This window comes from Carcharhinus amblyrhynchos, chromosome 10 (assembly GCF_965287045.1).
Source record: "Carcharhinus amblyrhynchos chromosome 10, sCarAmb.v2.hapA, whole genome shotgun sequence".
Taxonomy (NCBI): Eukaryota; Metazoa; Chordata; class Chondrichthyes; order Carcharhiniformes; family Carcharhinidae; genus Carcharhinus; species Carcharhinus amblyrhynchos.
Genome location: NC_137333.1, coordinates 106,881,331 through 106,896,976, shown reverse-complemented (window position 1 = coordinate 106,896,976; position 15,646 = coordinate 106,881,331). Strand labels below are relative to the sequence as shown.

The window sequence follows — 15,646 nt, the reverse complement described above, 5'->3', positions numbered from 1 at the left end:
CTGTGTGCAGTTTTGGGCGCTGCACCTGCGCAAAGATATTGTGGCCTTGGAGGGAGTGCAGAGGAGGTTTACTAGGCTGATGCCAGAGTTGAGGGGGTTGAGCTATGAGGAGAGGCTGAATAAACTAGGCTTGTACTCGTGAGAGTTTAGAAGAATGAGGGGAGATCTCATTGAGACGTATAAGATGATGAATGGGATGGATAGGATAGAGGTGGAGAGACTCTTCCCGCTCAAAAAAGACAGTAGGACTAGGGGGCACAGCCTCAAGATAAAGGGGGGGCGGTTTAGAACGGAGTTGAGGAGGAACTTCTTCACTCAAAGGGTGGTGAATCTCTGGAATTCTCTGCCCGTTGAAGTGGTGGAGGCTGCCTCACTAAATATTTTTAAGACGCGGGTTGATGGGTTCTTGATAAGAGAGGGGATTAAGGGTTATGGGGAGAGGGCGGGAAAGTGGAACTGAGCCACGACAGATCAGCCATGATCTTATTGAATGGCGGGGCAGGCTCGAAGGGCTAGATGGCCTACTCCTGCTCCTATTTCTTATGTTCTTACGTTCTTATCAGAAGTGATTCTTCTTACTGCATTCGATGAACTACAAGCCAGGACAATGAATAGCCTTACACATGGAGCGGCCAACTGTGGGGTGGAATCAGGAGATGGAGCTTGATCAATGCACAAACAACCTGATTAATGGCAGATGGGGGAACATCATCGAAAGATGCGTAAACATCTTGATTATGGCCCTGTAGTGTCTGTAAGTAGGACTGAGAAAGAACCATGCTTATCAGGCTCTGTTTTGACAGCATCGGAATGAAGACTCGAGAGGTTGGAATGGAGCGAGATATTTGGCATAAAGGGACTCTGTTTCCAGGATTCACCGCTACAGCTGGAGTGCAATAGTTAACCAGTCTAGATTAAGGGAGGAAAGGCCAAGAACACAACCAGGAATGGGCAATAAATGCTGACCTAGCAACACTGCCCACATCTTTTGAAATGAAATCAAAAAATATACATTTTATATATGGCATTTTTATTTGACAACTATGAAACAATTATTAACGATTAAAAGAAAATGTAAGATGTTAATAAAAAGAGAAAAACAATACATAATATATAATAATACATATAATTCAGCGGGTTTTTTCCTTCCTTTGTTTTTAGTAATAAGAACATAAGAAATAGAAGCAGGAGTAGTCCATCTAGCCCCTTCAAGCCTATTTCCGCCATTCAATAAGATCATAGCTGATCAGTTCCACTTTCCCGCTTTCTCCCCATAACCCTTAACTCCCTTGTCTGTCAAAAACCTATCTACCCGTGACTTAAATATATTTAGTGAGGCAGCCTCCACCACTTCAACGGGCAGAGAATTCCAGAGATTCACCACCCTTTGAGTGAAGAAGTTCCTCCTCAACTCCGATCTAAACTGCACACCCCCTTATCTTGAGGCTGTGCCCCCTAGTCCTGCTATCCTTTGCTGTAATTTTCTTTGTTTTTTTGTTCTAATCGAGTAGAATCAGCATGGCTTTATTAAGGAGAAATCACATCTGACTAATTTATTAGAAAGGCTCAACCAGATTGGATAGATGGGAACCAGTAGATTTGTTGTATATGTATTTCCAGAAGGTGTTTAACAAGGCTCACAAAAGGTTAAGCCATAAGATAAGTGCCCATGGTGATGGAGGTGGTACTTTGGTGTGGATAGAGAATTGGCAAATGGGCAGGAAACAGTGAGTGGGGATAAGGGGTTCCTTTTCAAGTTGGTGGCCAGTAACCATTGGGGTTCCACAGGGATCAGTGCTGGTATTACAACTGTTTTAAAATATATGTGTTAGAACTTTTGAATTCTATCAACATAGATAAGTCGCCGGGACCAGATGGGATGTACCCCAGATTACTGTGAGAGGTGAGGGAGGTGATTGCAGAGCCCCTGGCGATGATCTTTGCGTCGTCAATGGAGACGGGAGACGCTCCGGAAGATTGGAGGATTGCGGATGTGGTTCCTATTTTCAAGAAAGGGAACAGAGATAGCCCGGGAAATTACCGACCGGTGAGTCTGACCTCAGTGGTTGGTAAGCTGATGGAGAGGCTTCTGAGGGACAAGATTTACGAGCATTTGGAGAGGTTTGGCATGATCAGAAATAGTCAGCATGGTTTTGTCAAGGGCAGGTTGTGCCTTACGAGCCTAGTTGAGTTCTTCGAAAATGTGACTGAACACATTGACGAAGGAAGTGCAGTGGACGTGGTGTACATGGACTTCGGCAAGGCGTTTGATAAGGTCCCCCATGCAAGACTTCTTGAGAAGGTGAGAGGGCATGGGATCCAAGGGCCTTTGGCCTTGTGGATCCAGAACTGGCTTGCCTGCAGAAGGCAGAGCGTGGTTGTGGATGGGTCTTTTTCTGCATGGAGGTCAGTCACCAGTGGAGTGCCCCAGGGATCTGTTCTAGGACCCTTGCTGTTTGTCATTTTCATAAATGACCTAGATGAGGAAGTGGAGTGATGGGTTAGTAAGTTCGCCGATGACACGAAGGTCGATGGTGTTGTGGATGGTCTGGAAGGATGTCAGAAGTTGCAGCAGGACATAAATAGGATGCAGGACTGGGCGGAGAAGTGGCAGATGGACTTCAACGCGGATAAATGTGTAGTCGTCCATTTTGGCAAGACCAATGGGATGAATGAGTACACTATCAAGGGCAGGAGTCTTAGTAGTGTTGAAGAGCAGAAGGATCTTGGGGTCCGGGTCCACAGGTCTCTTAAATCGGCCTCACAGGTGGAGGACGTGGTCAAGAAGGCGTATGGTGTACTGGCCTTCATTAATCGAGGGATTGAGTTTAGGAGTCGGGAGGTAATGCTGCAACTTCATAAGACCCTTGTCAGGCCTCACTTGGGGTACTGTGCGCAGTTCTGGTCGCCTCACTATAGGAAGGACGTAGAAGCTATTGAAAGGGTACAGAGGAGATTTACAAGGATGTTGCCTGGATTGGGAGGCATGCCTTATGAAGATAGGTTGAGGGAGCTGGGACTCTTTTCCCTGGAGAGACGAAGGTTGAGAGGTGACCTGATAGAGGTTTATAAAATGTTGAGAGGAATAGATAGGGTGGATTCTCAGAGGCTATTTCCCCGGGTTGAAATGGTCGCTACGAGAGGACACAGATTGAAGGTGCGGGGAGGCAAGTACAGAAGTGATGTTAGGGGTAAGTTTTTCACTCAGAGGATGGTGAGTGAATGGAATCGGCTGCCATCAGTGGTGGTGGAGGCGAACTCACTGGGGTCTTTTAAAAGACTTCTGGATGAGTATATGGGATTTAGTGGAATTGGGGGTTATAGATAGGTCTATGGATTGGTAGGTGTTGATGTGATCGGCGCAACTCGTGGGCCGAAGGGCCTGTTTGTGCTGTAGTGTTCTATGTTCTATATGTTAGTAACTTGGAGGAAGGAAGTGAATGTACTGTAGCTGAATTTGCAGATGGAACAAAAAGAGGTGGGCGGGCAAGCTGCAAGAGGGATACAAGCAGTTTACAAAGAGATATTTATAGGTTAATTAAATAGGCAAAAAGTTGGTAAATGGAGTATAATGTGGGAAAATGTGAAGTTGCTCAGTTTGGAAGGGAAAACAAAAGAACAGAGTATTATTTAAATGGAGTAAAACTGCAGAAAGCTGCAACACAAAGGAGCTTGGGGGGAAGTTGTGCATGAAGTACAGAAAGCTTGCACACTGTTGTATGTAAGGAATGTCAGATCAGCCTTATTCTAATGAATGGCGGAGCAGCCTCAAGGAGCCAAATGGCCTGCTCCTATTCCTACTTCTTATGGTATTGCGATGAATTTTGGGTAGTCACATGATTGTGTTTCTATAAGAGGCCAAAAAGCTAATTGCTTTTTTTATTCACTGTGGGACATGGGCATCACTGGTTGGCTAGTACTTATTGCTCATCCCTAGTTGCTGGATGGCAGTCAAGTGTCAACCCCATTGTTACAGCTCTGGACTGTAGGCCAGACCAGGTAAGAATAGCAGATTTCCTTCCCTAAAGGTCATTAGTGAACCAGGTGGGTTTTTCCAATAATGGTTTCATGGTCATCACTAGATTCTTAATTCCAGATTTTTTTTAAATTGAATTTAAATTCCACCATTTGCTGTAGCGGGATTCGAACCCGGGTCCCCAGGGCATTAGCCAAGTTTCTGAACTAATAGGCTAGTGATAATACCACAAAGCTATCACCTCCTCAGTGACATGATAACGAACATTGCTCTCAAAATGTTAGAGAATATTTCAATGACTGTTCAAGTCTTTCATTTCATTGAATCCAATGAGTGGATAGAAACATAGAAAATAGGAGGAGGCCATTCAGCCCTTCAAGCCTGCACTACCATTCATCACGATCATGGCTGATCATCCAACTCAAGAGCCTGATCGCACCTTCCCTCCATATCCTTTGATCCCCTTTGCCCCAAGAACTATCTCTAGCTGCTTCTTATAAGATGCGGATTTTATACGCTGAATACAATTTACTTTGAGATAGTTCTCAAACTCTTGTGAAACAAACCATGAACCAGTATTGCTAACAATCTGTTTTGATTTATCAAATAATGCAAAAATGTCATCAAGTTATTCAATGTTTTGATCAGTTGGAGTAGATCTCATGATAAGTTCTGGCCACTTTGAGTGTGCATCAATTATAACTATGAATCTGTAAACCTCAAATTAACCAGCAGAATCTACAGGCAATCAGGCCACTCCCGAGGATGTAAAGGAGATAATGATGATATATTTCCTATCCCTTTCAGACAGCAGACTGTAGATCACTGAGTCTCGGCAGTTAAAATCCTATCTGGCATTATTCCTCCGCACAGTTTGAAGATATAGCACATACCCCTTCCTTGGCAATGGTCAGCTGCCTCTCAGCACTCTGCTTCTTGATGTTATAGTATTGTACTTCCACCTCGTGTGTGAGCTGCAGCCATTTCTGAAGCGTTTCCGGTGGCGACCAGCTCCCGCGGGATTCCAACTCCTTTTCCGCTTTCTTCAGTGCCATGCGTACCTGAGAGAGACAGAGGCCTGTTTCAGTTTCCATTTTCACCTTCCAGCTGTCCCAGGGAAAGCAAGAACGTCACCGTACACCTTACTGCCATACGGTGGAGGGGTGGACACTGCCATACGGTGGAGGGGTGGACACTGCCATACGGTGGAGGGGTGGACACTGCCATACGGTGGAGGGGTGGACACTGCCATACGGTGGAGGGGTGGACACTGCCATACGGTGGAGGGGTGGACACTGCCATACGGTGGAGGGGTGGACACTGCCATACGGTGGAGGGGTGGACACTGCCATACGGTGGAGGGGTGGACACTGCCATACGGTGGAGGGGTGGACACTGCCATACGGTGGAGGGGTGGACACTGCCATACGGTGGAGGGGTGGACACTGCCATACGGTGGAGGGGTGGACACTGCCATACGGTGGAGGGGTGGACACTGCCATACGGTGGAGGGGTGGACACTGCCATACGGTGGAGGGGTGGACACTGCCATACGGTGGAGGGGTGGACGCTCCCAACTCTGCCTTCTCACTTGCCAAGGCCATTAACAGCTGAGACTGAACAGCAGAACCCTTGAACCTCAGACACAGGCCCACAGAGCCAACCTCTGCAGCCCTGGCATGGATCCCACCCACCTGATTAGGCCCTGTCTATATTGCACCCACCCCCCTCCACACCCTGGCTCCAGCCCTGCCCCCGCCCTGGCACAGTCCCACCTACACCCGCAAGCTTCCACCCACAGCTGTCCCTGTTCAGCTGACAATGAGGACATATACTCCCCAGTGCATCACACTGTACCTGATCCCAGCGAAACGTACAAATCCCACCTGTTCCAATTCCTCCTCCGCATATTTTTGGCGACTCAGCTCGTTCTCTGTGCCTTCCCGCAGCTCCCGCAGTCTCTGTGCTTCCTGCTTTGCGGTGTTGATCTCATCACGCAGCTTTTGCTCCAGGTTAACTTTCTCCACCTCAACAGATCGATGTTCCTCCTGCGCCTTCTGCAGCCTGCAGGTCCAGGAGTCAAAACATCCTCAAACCCACTACAATCACACAGCCTCTCACTACAACATCACATTAGGGGAAAGGCGGTCTCCTGATTTCAAACCCGGGCCTGGTTATAACTTAATAGTAGGGGGGAGCTATACAATAAATGGCAGAACCATCAAAAGTATAGACACACAGAGGGACCTGGGTGTGCAAGTCCACAAATCCTTAAAGGTGGCAGCGCAGGTGGAAAGAGTGGTGAAGAAAGCATATGGCATGCTTGCCTTTATTGGACAGGGCATAGAGTATAAAAGTTGGCATATGATGTTACAGCTGTATAGAACGTTGGTTAGGCCACATTTGGAATACTGTGTCCAGTTCTGGTCACCACACTACCAGAAGGATGTGGAGGCTTTATAGAGAGTACAGAAAAGGTTTACCAGGATGTTGCCTGGTATGGAGGGTCTTAGCTATGAGGAGAGATTGGGTAAACTGGGGTTGTTCTCCCTGGAAAGACGGAGGATATGGGGTGATCTAATAGGGGTGTATAAAATTATGAAGGGCTATAGATAGGGTGAACAGTGGGAAGCTTTTTCCCAGGTTGGAGGTGACGAACACAAGGGGTCACAAGTTCAAGGTGGGGGGGGGGGTCGAGGTTTAACTCAGATGTCGGGGGGACGTATTTTACACAGAGGGTGATGGGGGCCTGGAATGTGCTGCCAAGCAAGGTGGTGGAGGCGGACATGCTGGCATCGTTTAAGAATTATCTAGATAGCCACATGAGCAGACTGGGAATGGAGGGATACAAACAAATGGTCTAGTTGGGCCAATGAGCAGCGCAGGCTTGGAGGGCCGAAGGGCCTGTTTCCTGTGCTGTACTGTACTTTGTTCTTTGTTCTTTAAGATGGGAGACAGAAAACTACCCAAACGAACAGAGAGGTGCAGACAATTTAGCCTTTAGTTATAACTTTTCCTTCAATCAACAGGATCATGTTGCAGATCATCATAGAATCGCTACAATGCAGGAGGCCATTCGGCCCATCAGGTGTGCACTGACTCTCTGACAGAGCACCTTACCCAAGACCACTCCCCTGCCCTGTCCCTGTGACCCCACATATTTACCATGGCCAATCCACCTAATCTCCACATTTTGGGGCTGTGGGAGGAAACCCACGCAGGCACAGGGAGAACATGTAAACTCCACACAGACAGTCACCCAGGGCTGGAATCAAACCCGGGTCCCTGGCACTGTGAGGCAGCAGTTCCAGCTACAGGGCTGCTGTTATATAACTAATGATCTGGCTGCCGCCCCACCCTGAGTCCTTTTTAAAGGATCCATTCCCAGAAAGTGGGCATCGCTGGGAATTGTTATCTGTCTCAAGTTGTTCTTAAAATGGTGGGAATGGAGGGAGGGTTTAGTGGGTGGTGGTTTTAAGCTTCTAGTGCAACTGTTCTATTTTTTTTCTGGTGCCAGCTGACAGATTGTCAGTATGTTCATTTTGTTCTGGTGGGCTTTAAATTAACAACTGTCCAGGACAGTAACCACCACATCACCATGTCCCACTGATTCTTATTGTATAGCCCTGAACTCTCCCTCCACAGGGTCAGATTAGATAACTATCCATAAATGTATAGGATATCATGGAGATTTACAGTACGAAAACAGGCCCTTTAGCCCAACTTGTCCATGCTGCCCCCCTTTTTTAAACAACTAAGCTAGTTCTAATTGCCCACGTTTGGCATATATTTACAAAATAATTGAAGGTTTTGAGGCCACTCTGCAGCTTCTGAAAAAGCCTGGCCTCATTAAAAGTGGTTAGGAAGTCTCCCAGCACCAAGTTAAAGTCCAACAAGTTTATTTGGTAACAAAAGCCACTAACTTTCGGAGCACTGCTCTTTCATCAGATGAGTGGGAAGTCTATTCACAAGCATATAAAAACAGAAGCTTACAAAAGGTTCAGAGAGCTAGGTAACGTTAGAGATCTAGAAGAGTATACGGCTAATAGGAAGGATCTTAACAAGGAAATTAGGAGAGCCAGAAGGGGTCATGAGAAGGCCTTGGCAGGCAGGATTAAGGAAAACCCCAAGGCATTCTGCAAGTATGTGAAGAGCAAGAGGATAAGACGTGAAAGAAAAGGACCTATTTAGTGTGACGGTGGGAAATTTTGTACAGAATCGGAAGAAATAGCAGAGGTACTTAATGAATACTTTACTTCAGTATTCACTATGGAAAAGGATCTTGGTGGTTGTAGTGCAGACTTGCGGCAAACTGAAAAGCTTGAGCATGTAGCTATTAAGAAAGAGGATGTGATGGAGCTTTTGAAAAGTATCAAATTAGATAAGTTGCCGGGACCGGTTGGGATGTACCCCAGGTTACTGGGGGAGGTGAGGGAGGAGATTGCTGAACCTCCGGTGATGATCTTTGCATCATCAACGGTGTGCTGACCTTCATCAATCGAGGAATTGAGTTTAGGAGTCGAGAGATAATGTTGCAGCTTTATAGAACCCTGGTCAGATCCCACTTGGAGTACTGAGCGCAGTTCTGATCGCCTCATTACAGGAAGGATGTGGAAGCCATAGAAAGGGTGCACTGGAGATTTACAAGGATGTTGCCTGGATTGGGTGGCATGCCTTACGAGGATAGGTTAAGGGAGCTCGGCCTTTTCTCACTGGAGAGACGAAGGATGAGGGGGTGAACTGATAGAGGTGTATAAGATGTTGAGAGGTATTGATCGAGTGGATAGTCAGGGGCTTTTTCCCAGGGCTGAAATGGTTGCCACAAGAGGACACAGGTTTAGGGTGCTGGGGAGTAGGTACAGAGGAGATGTCAGGGGTAAGTTTTTCACTCAGAGTAGTGGGTGATGGAATCGGCTCCCAGCAACGGTGGTGGAGGCGGATTCAATAGGGTCTTTTAAGAGACTTGGATGAGTGCAGGGAACTTAGTAAAATAGAGGGTTATAGGTAAACCTAGTAATCTCTGAGGCAGGGACATGTTCAGCACAACTTTGTGGGCCGAAGGACCTGTATTGTGCTGAAGGTTTTCTGTGTTTCTAAAAACACAAACTCAATTTACAAAATAATGGTTGGAATGCAAGTCTTTATATGTAATCAAGTTTTAAAGGTACAGACAATGTGAATGGACAGAGGTTTAAGCAAAGTTTAAAGAGATGTGTATTGTCTCCAGACAGCACAGTTAGTGAGATTTTGCAAGCCCAGGCAAGTCGTGGGGTTACAGAGGTTGTCCTCAACTGTGCGGAACCTGGCTATCAGTCGACGCTATGACTACGGATGAATGAACACCGTTCGACAATCACCGAGCAAGAGTGTTCTCTTCCTGTTGGGGAACACTTCAGCGGTCATGTGCATTCGGCCTCTGATCTTCAGGCAAACGTCCTCCAAGGCAGCCGTCACGACACAGGACAGTGCAGAGTCGCTGAGCAGAGACTGACAGCCACGTTCCGCACACATGAGGACGGCCTCAACCGGGATCTTGGGTTCATGTCACACTATCTGTAACCCCCATGACTTGCCTGGACTTGCAAAATCTCACTAACTGTCCTGTCTGGAGACAATACACATCTCTTTAATCTGTGCTTAACCCTCTCTCCACTCACATTGTCTGTACCTTTAAGACTTGATTATCTGTAGAGACTCGCATTCCAACCATTATTTTGCAAATTGAGTTTGTGTCTTTATATGCCCTGTTTGTGAACTGAAATCCCACTCACCTGTTAAAGGTGCAGCGTTCCGAAAGCTAGTGGCTTGTGCTACCAAATAAATCTGTTGGACTTTAACCTAGTGTTGTGAGACTTCTGTGTTTACCCCAGTCCAACACCGGCATCTCCCCCTCATTTAAAGTGAACATGGAAATGATAGATTGCAGACAAAACCCAACATGTTTATTTACACCCATTAGGGAAGGAAACCTGCCGTCCTTACCCAGTCTGGGCCAAGTTATGAGTCTCGACCCAGAGCAATGTGGCTGTCACGTAACTTCCTGCTGAATGGCCCAGCCAACCACGGATCAAACCCACTACCAGCTGCTGCCACCAGCCCATCTTCTCAGGGCAAGTGTGGCTGGGTAACAAACACTGGCCTTGCCAGGAAGACCCACTCCCCAGGAACGGATAAGAGGAAAACAACCAGGGACAAACACTTCACACAGAGGGCAGTGCAAAATTGTATTTCACAGATTTACTCAGATCAGCCATCTCATTTGGCTAACAAAACCCATCCCTGCCCAGGCTTAATGTCTCGGCACACTCGGGCTTGTGTAAAGAAGTGAAATCCTTGTCACAATTCCTTATCCTGCAGCTTGGCTTTCCGTCGTACTCTCACCTTTCCTGCAGGTCGTGCAGACTCTGCTCTGCTTTCTGTAATCCTTCCAGGTCCTTCATCATTTTCTTCATGTGCTCCTTGGAGTAACGGTTCTGGATGTATGCAAACCAGCAACCACCCACGCCAATAACAATGGAAACGACCAACATGAAATCCTTCAGGTGGTTGTGGCGAGTCACTGCAAATGCAAAACATAGGGTAAATATTTCACAGGCACAGAATGGTTATAGTAAAGAAAGCAGCCATTCAGCACGTCAAGTCAGTGCTGGCTCTCTGAAGCAGTATCATTCATCTTCTCCCTTTAGCACTGCATTCTTCCTCCACTGATAACAAACCTCTTGAAACTGTTGACGGATTCTTCCTCCACCGCACCCTCACACAGTGCATTCCAGATCCTCATCACTGACCACACCCTCACACAGTGCATTCCAGATCCTCATCACTGACCACACCCTCACACAGTGCATTCCAGATCCTCATCACTGGCCACACCCTCACACAGTGCATTCCAGATCCTCATCACTGACCACACCCTCACACAGTGCATTCCAGATCCTCATCACTGACCACACCCTCAAACAGTGCATTCCAGATCCTCATCACTGACCACACCCTCAAACAGTGCATTCCAGATCCTCATCATTGACCACACCCTCAAACAGTGCATTCCAGATCCTCATCATTGACCACACCCTCACACAGTGCATTCCAGATCCTCATCATTGACCACACCCTCACACAGTGCATTCCAGATCCTCATCACTGGCCACACCCTCACACAGTGCATTCCAGATCCTCATCACTGACCACACCCTCAAACAGTGCATTCCAGATCCTCATCACTGACCACACCCTCAAACAGTGCATTCCAGATCCTCATCATTGACCACACCCTCAAACAGTGCATTCCAGATCCTCATCATTGACCACACCCTCACACAGTGCATTCCAGATCCTCATCACTGACCACACCCTCACACAGTGCATTCCAAATCCTAACCATCGACGTGTAAAAAGGTTTTTTCCTCTTTATTCTCCAGTCCTTCTTTTCACACTTGCCTTAAATCTATGCCCTGTCATTCTCAGTACTTCCACCAGTGGGACCAGTGTCTCCCTATCTACTCTGTCCAGATCCTTCAGCATTTTGAATATTTCTATCAAATCTCCTCTCGACCTGCCCTTTTCAAAGGAACCAGGCCCAACCTCTCCACTCCGTATAAATGAAGTCTATTATCCCTGGGACCATTCTCATGAATTGCTTCTGGACTCTCTTTGATGCCTCCACATTTCTAAAGGCTGCATAAAGAATAACACTTCAGTGAATCTAGTACAGGGTTAGATACAGAGTAAAGCTCTCTCTACACTGCCCCCATCAAACACTCCCAGGACAGGTACAGCACGGGGTTAGATACAGAGTAAAGCTCCCTCTACACTGTCCCCCATCAAACACTCCCAGGACAGGTACAGCACGGGGTTAGATACAGAGTAAAGCTCCCTCTACACTGTCCCCCATCAAACACTCCCAGGACAGGGACAGCACGGGGTTAGATACAGAGTAAAACTCCCTCCACACTGTCCCCATCAAACACTCCCAGGACAGGTGCAGCACGGGCTTAGATACAGAGTAAAACTCCCTCCACACTGTCCAATCACACATTCCCAGGGCAGGTACAACACGGGGTTAGATACAGAGTAAAGCTCCCTCTACACTGCCCCCATCAAAACCTCACTTACTGTACTGTCTGGAGACAATACACATCTCTTTAAACTGTGATCAGTGCTCCTTCCACTCACATTATCAGCCACTTCAGGTCTTGAACAGCAGGTTAGGTGTAAGGATTCGCATTCTAATCAGTAATCTCTAAACTGTCTGTGCTTTATATGCTCTGTCTGAGGCCAGAACTCTCCATTCACCTGACGAAGGGGCTAACCCGAAAGCTTGCGAGTATATTATCAAATAAATAGGTTGGACTAAAACCTGGTGTTGTCAGACTTCTTACTGCAATCACACATTCCCAGGGCAGGTACAGCACAGGGTTAGATACAGAGTAAAGCTCCCTCTACACTGTCCCCCCATCAAACACTCCCAGGACAGGTACAGCACGGGGTTAGATACAGAGTAAAGCTCCCTCTACACTGTCCCCATCAAACACTCCCAGGACAGGTACAGCAAGGAATTAGATACAGAGTAAAGCTTCCTCTACACTGTCCCCATCAAACACTCCCAGGACAGGTACGACACAGATAATGCTGCTTCTGTACAGATGTGGAGATGCTGTTGTTGGACTGGGGTAAACACAGTAAGAAGTCTCACAACACCAGGTTAATTTCGGGGCTAGTGGCGTTTGCTACCAAATAAGCCTGTTGGACTTTAACCTGGTGTTGTGAGATTTCTTTCCGTGCTCCTGTACAGATGCAGACATGAAGTAGTGTTTCTAAATACCCAATAAAGATACTGCGCTCCACATATTGGCCGTGTCTCACTGAGACTATGAATGATAGTTGAAGCTGTGTAGTTTTGCAGTGCAGGTCTGGGCTATGTTTTAAGAATCACCAACCGCACCACACAAGAAGCTGTAAACTGCTTTCTTACACTCACTGTCAGAAATCTCACAATACCAAGTTAAAGTCCAACCTGTTTATTTGATAGTAAACCCACACCCGGCATCTCCACATCATTTTTACGCTCACAGCAGGGGTGAACATACAGCCCCACTAGCTTCACACTATTACTGACACTTTGCATGGACTGTCAAAATAAGGCAGCCACTTATAAATCCAAGCGAGTTCAGGAAAAACCTCCTTGCCCAGGGAATGATAAGAATGTGAAATTCATTACAGAGAATGGTTATGGTGAATACTTAAGCACCAATTAGAAAGGCAGTTACAGGAGAAAGGAGGATAAGAGCGTGTTGAGATAATTGAAGATTGAAGGATCATTCAGAGTCCTAGCTGAGCTGAGTGGTGTTTTTTTGAAAGGCTGTGTAATACAATCACATTATCTCTCAGTTGTTCCTCAGCAGCAGCACAGCACTTCATTTGCTTTTCCCCGCTGTTACGATGGAGATGGGAGGAGGTGCACTGTCTGCCATTACTCCACAGGTTTCAACTTATATTTAAATGATACCTCCAGCTGGATACACAGCTATATCTGTGCCTTATCCATTACTCTCAGGATTATCACTCAGTGTCCAGCTTTCTGCAATAAATTTGCAGTTTATTCTAAAACTAAATGTCCAAACAGAGAGGCAAAGCTTAGTAACAAAACAATATGAAATTTGAAAGTCCAATCCTTAGTCTAAATACCTGAACACACACCAGATAACAAGACAAGAGTCACTGTGCCGAAAGGTTAAAAGTGAAAGGTTGAAGGGGAAAGGATGGATGGCAGTGGGCGAGTCCTTGCAATGTTGTCCAGGTTTCTTAGCCCTGCTCCAGGAAACAATTAATGATTCTTGTACTATGTTTCAGGTGGATTCGAGGGGTCCTCGCAGCCAGTGGATTTCAGAATGTGGAAGGAGTTCAGAGCAATTTGCACTCACTTCCTGCTCTGATCTGGAGCGGGTGTGCTCTTTACCCCAGCAGTTCGAGGGATTGAGTTTAGGAGTCGGGAGGTAATGCTGCAACTTTATAAGACCCTTGTCAGGCCTCATTTGGAGTATTGTGCGCAGTTCTGGTCGCCTCACTATAGGAAAGACGTAGAAGCTATTGAAAGGGTACAGAGGAGATTTACAAGGATGTTGCCTGGACTGGGAGGCATGCCTTATGAAGTTAGGTTGAGGGAGCTGGGTCTCTTTTCCCTGGAGAGACGAAGGTTGAGAGGCGACCTGATAGAAGTTTACAAAATGTTGAGAGGAATAGATAGGGTGGACTCTCAGAGGCTATTTCCCCGGGTTGAAATGGTTGCTACGAGAGGACACAGATTTAAGGTGCGGGGAGGAAAGTACAGAAGTGATGTTAGGGGTAAGTTTTTCACTCAGAGGGTGGTGAGTGAATGGAATCGGCTGCCGTCAGTGGTGGTGGAGGCGAACTCGCTGGGGTCTTTTAAAAGACTTCTGGATGAGTATATGGGGTTTAATGGGATTGGGGGTTACAGATAGGTCTATAGATTGGTAGGTGTTGATGTGATCGGCGCAACTCGTGGGCCGAAGGGCCTGTTTGTGCTGTAGTGTTCTATGTTCTATGTTCATCGTGTGCCCTCCCCCAAAGCGAAACCACAGCCAGCCTTGTAATCACCGCTTTCCTGATATGATCTTTTCCCCAATGTCATAAACCACCATGTGACCCCCCCCTTCTGTACACATCACCGGGGTCAAAGGTTCCCAGCTTCTTTAAAACTGCTTCATGACTCTTTCCTGTAGGATGCTGACTGTTCCAGAAGCAGCAGCAACCAGAGTTCTTGCATTAACCCAACCGAGACAATAAAAAACCCAAGTTCTTCCAGAATGTCCTTTGTCCTTAAAGATGAACCTTTTTTCATGATTAAAGTGTTTATTACGCCTGTCCCAGTGCAACTTAGTGGTTGCTGGTAGATGTGACATCGCAAGAAGGGGTAGTATTCTATGTAAATGATTTGGGAATGGAACAGTTGCCTGTGTCCTGGCACTGATGTGGGATTGGGAAACAATGATGGACAAGTGTGATTGACTTCATCTCATCTGCTCTCTGCCCAGCTGCTGTGGGCCACTGTACCCCAGTCAATGGAAATATTAAACAGCTGAAATTAACTTCAGATTAACACTTCCTATTTCTGAAGCAGCAGTGAGATAAGGCATTGTATTTTTAGCACTCCAGCAGTTATTGGATAGCTGACGCCTTTGCTTTGAACAGACTTTTTCAACTTGCTTCAGGGATTTACCCCAATGTTCAAACACCCCTCCCCCCAGCAGACAGACTCACTACCTCCCTGTCACTACTAGATGTCCAAATTCTCTCTTCTCAGTCTCCCTCCCTCTACAACCTGCTCAGAAAGGACAGTAGGACTAGGGGGCATAGCCTCAAGATAAAGGGGGGGGGGGGCGGTTTAGATCGGAGTTGAGGAAGAACTTCTTCACTCAAAGGGTGGTGAATCTCTGGAATTCTCTGCCCGTTGAGGTGGTGGAGGCTGCCTCGCTAAATATTTTTAAGACGTGGGTTGATGGGTTTTTGATAAGCGAGGGGATTAAGGGTTATGGGGAGAAGGCAGGAATGTGGAACTGAGCCACGACAGATCAGCATGATCTTATTGAATGGCGGGGCAGGCTCGAAGGGCTAGATGGCCTACTCCTGCTCCTATTTCTTATGTTCTTA

The 15,646-nt window shown here is 46.8% G+C and overlaps 1 protein-coding gene across 4 annotated transcripts in view; it reads right to left on the bottom strand.

Moving 5' to 3' along the window:
• Positions 1-15,646, bottom strand: part of stim1b (stromal interaction molecule 1b) — a 144,603-nt gene that overhangs the window by 33,720 nt on the left and 95,237 nt on the right. For all 4 annotated transcript variants that reach the window (XM_080197759.1, XM_080197761.1, XM_080197760.1 and 1 more), the window contains exons 6-8: positions 10,358-10,535; positions 5,863-6,040; positions 4,870-5,037 (exon numbers count right to left, since the gene is read on the bottom strand). In XM_080197759.1, the coding sequence (XP_080053885.1) occupies positions 4,870-5,037; positions 5,863-6,040; positions 10,358-10,535 (524 nt within the window). The remainder of the gene's footprint in view (positions 1-4,869; positions 5,038-5,862; positions 6,041-10,357; positions 10,536-15,646) is intronic.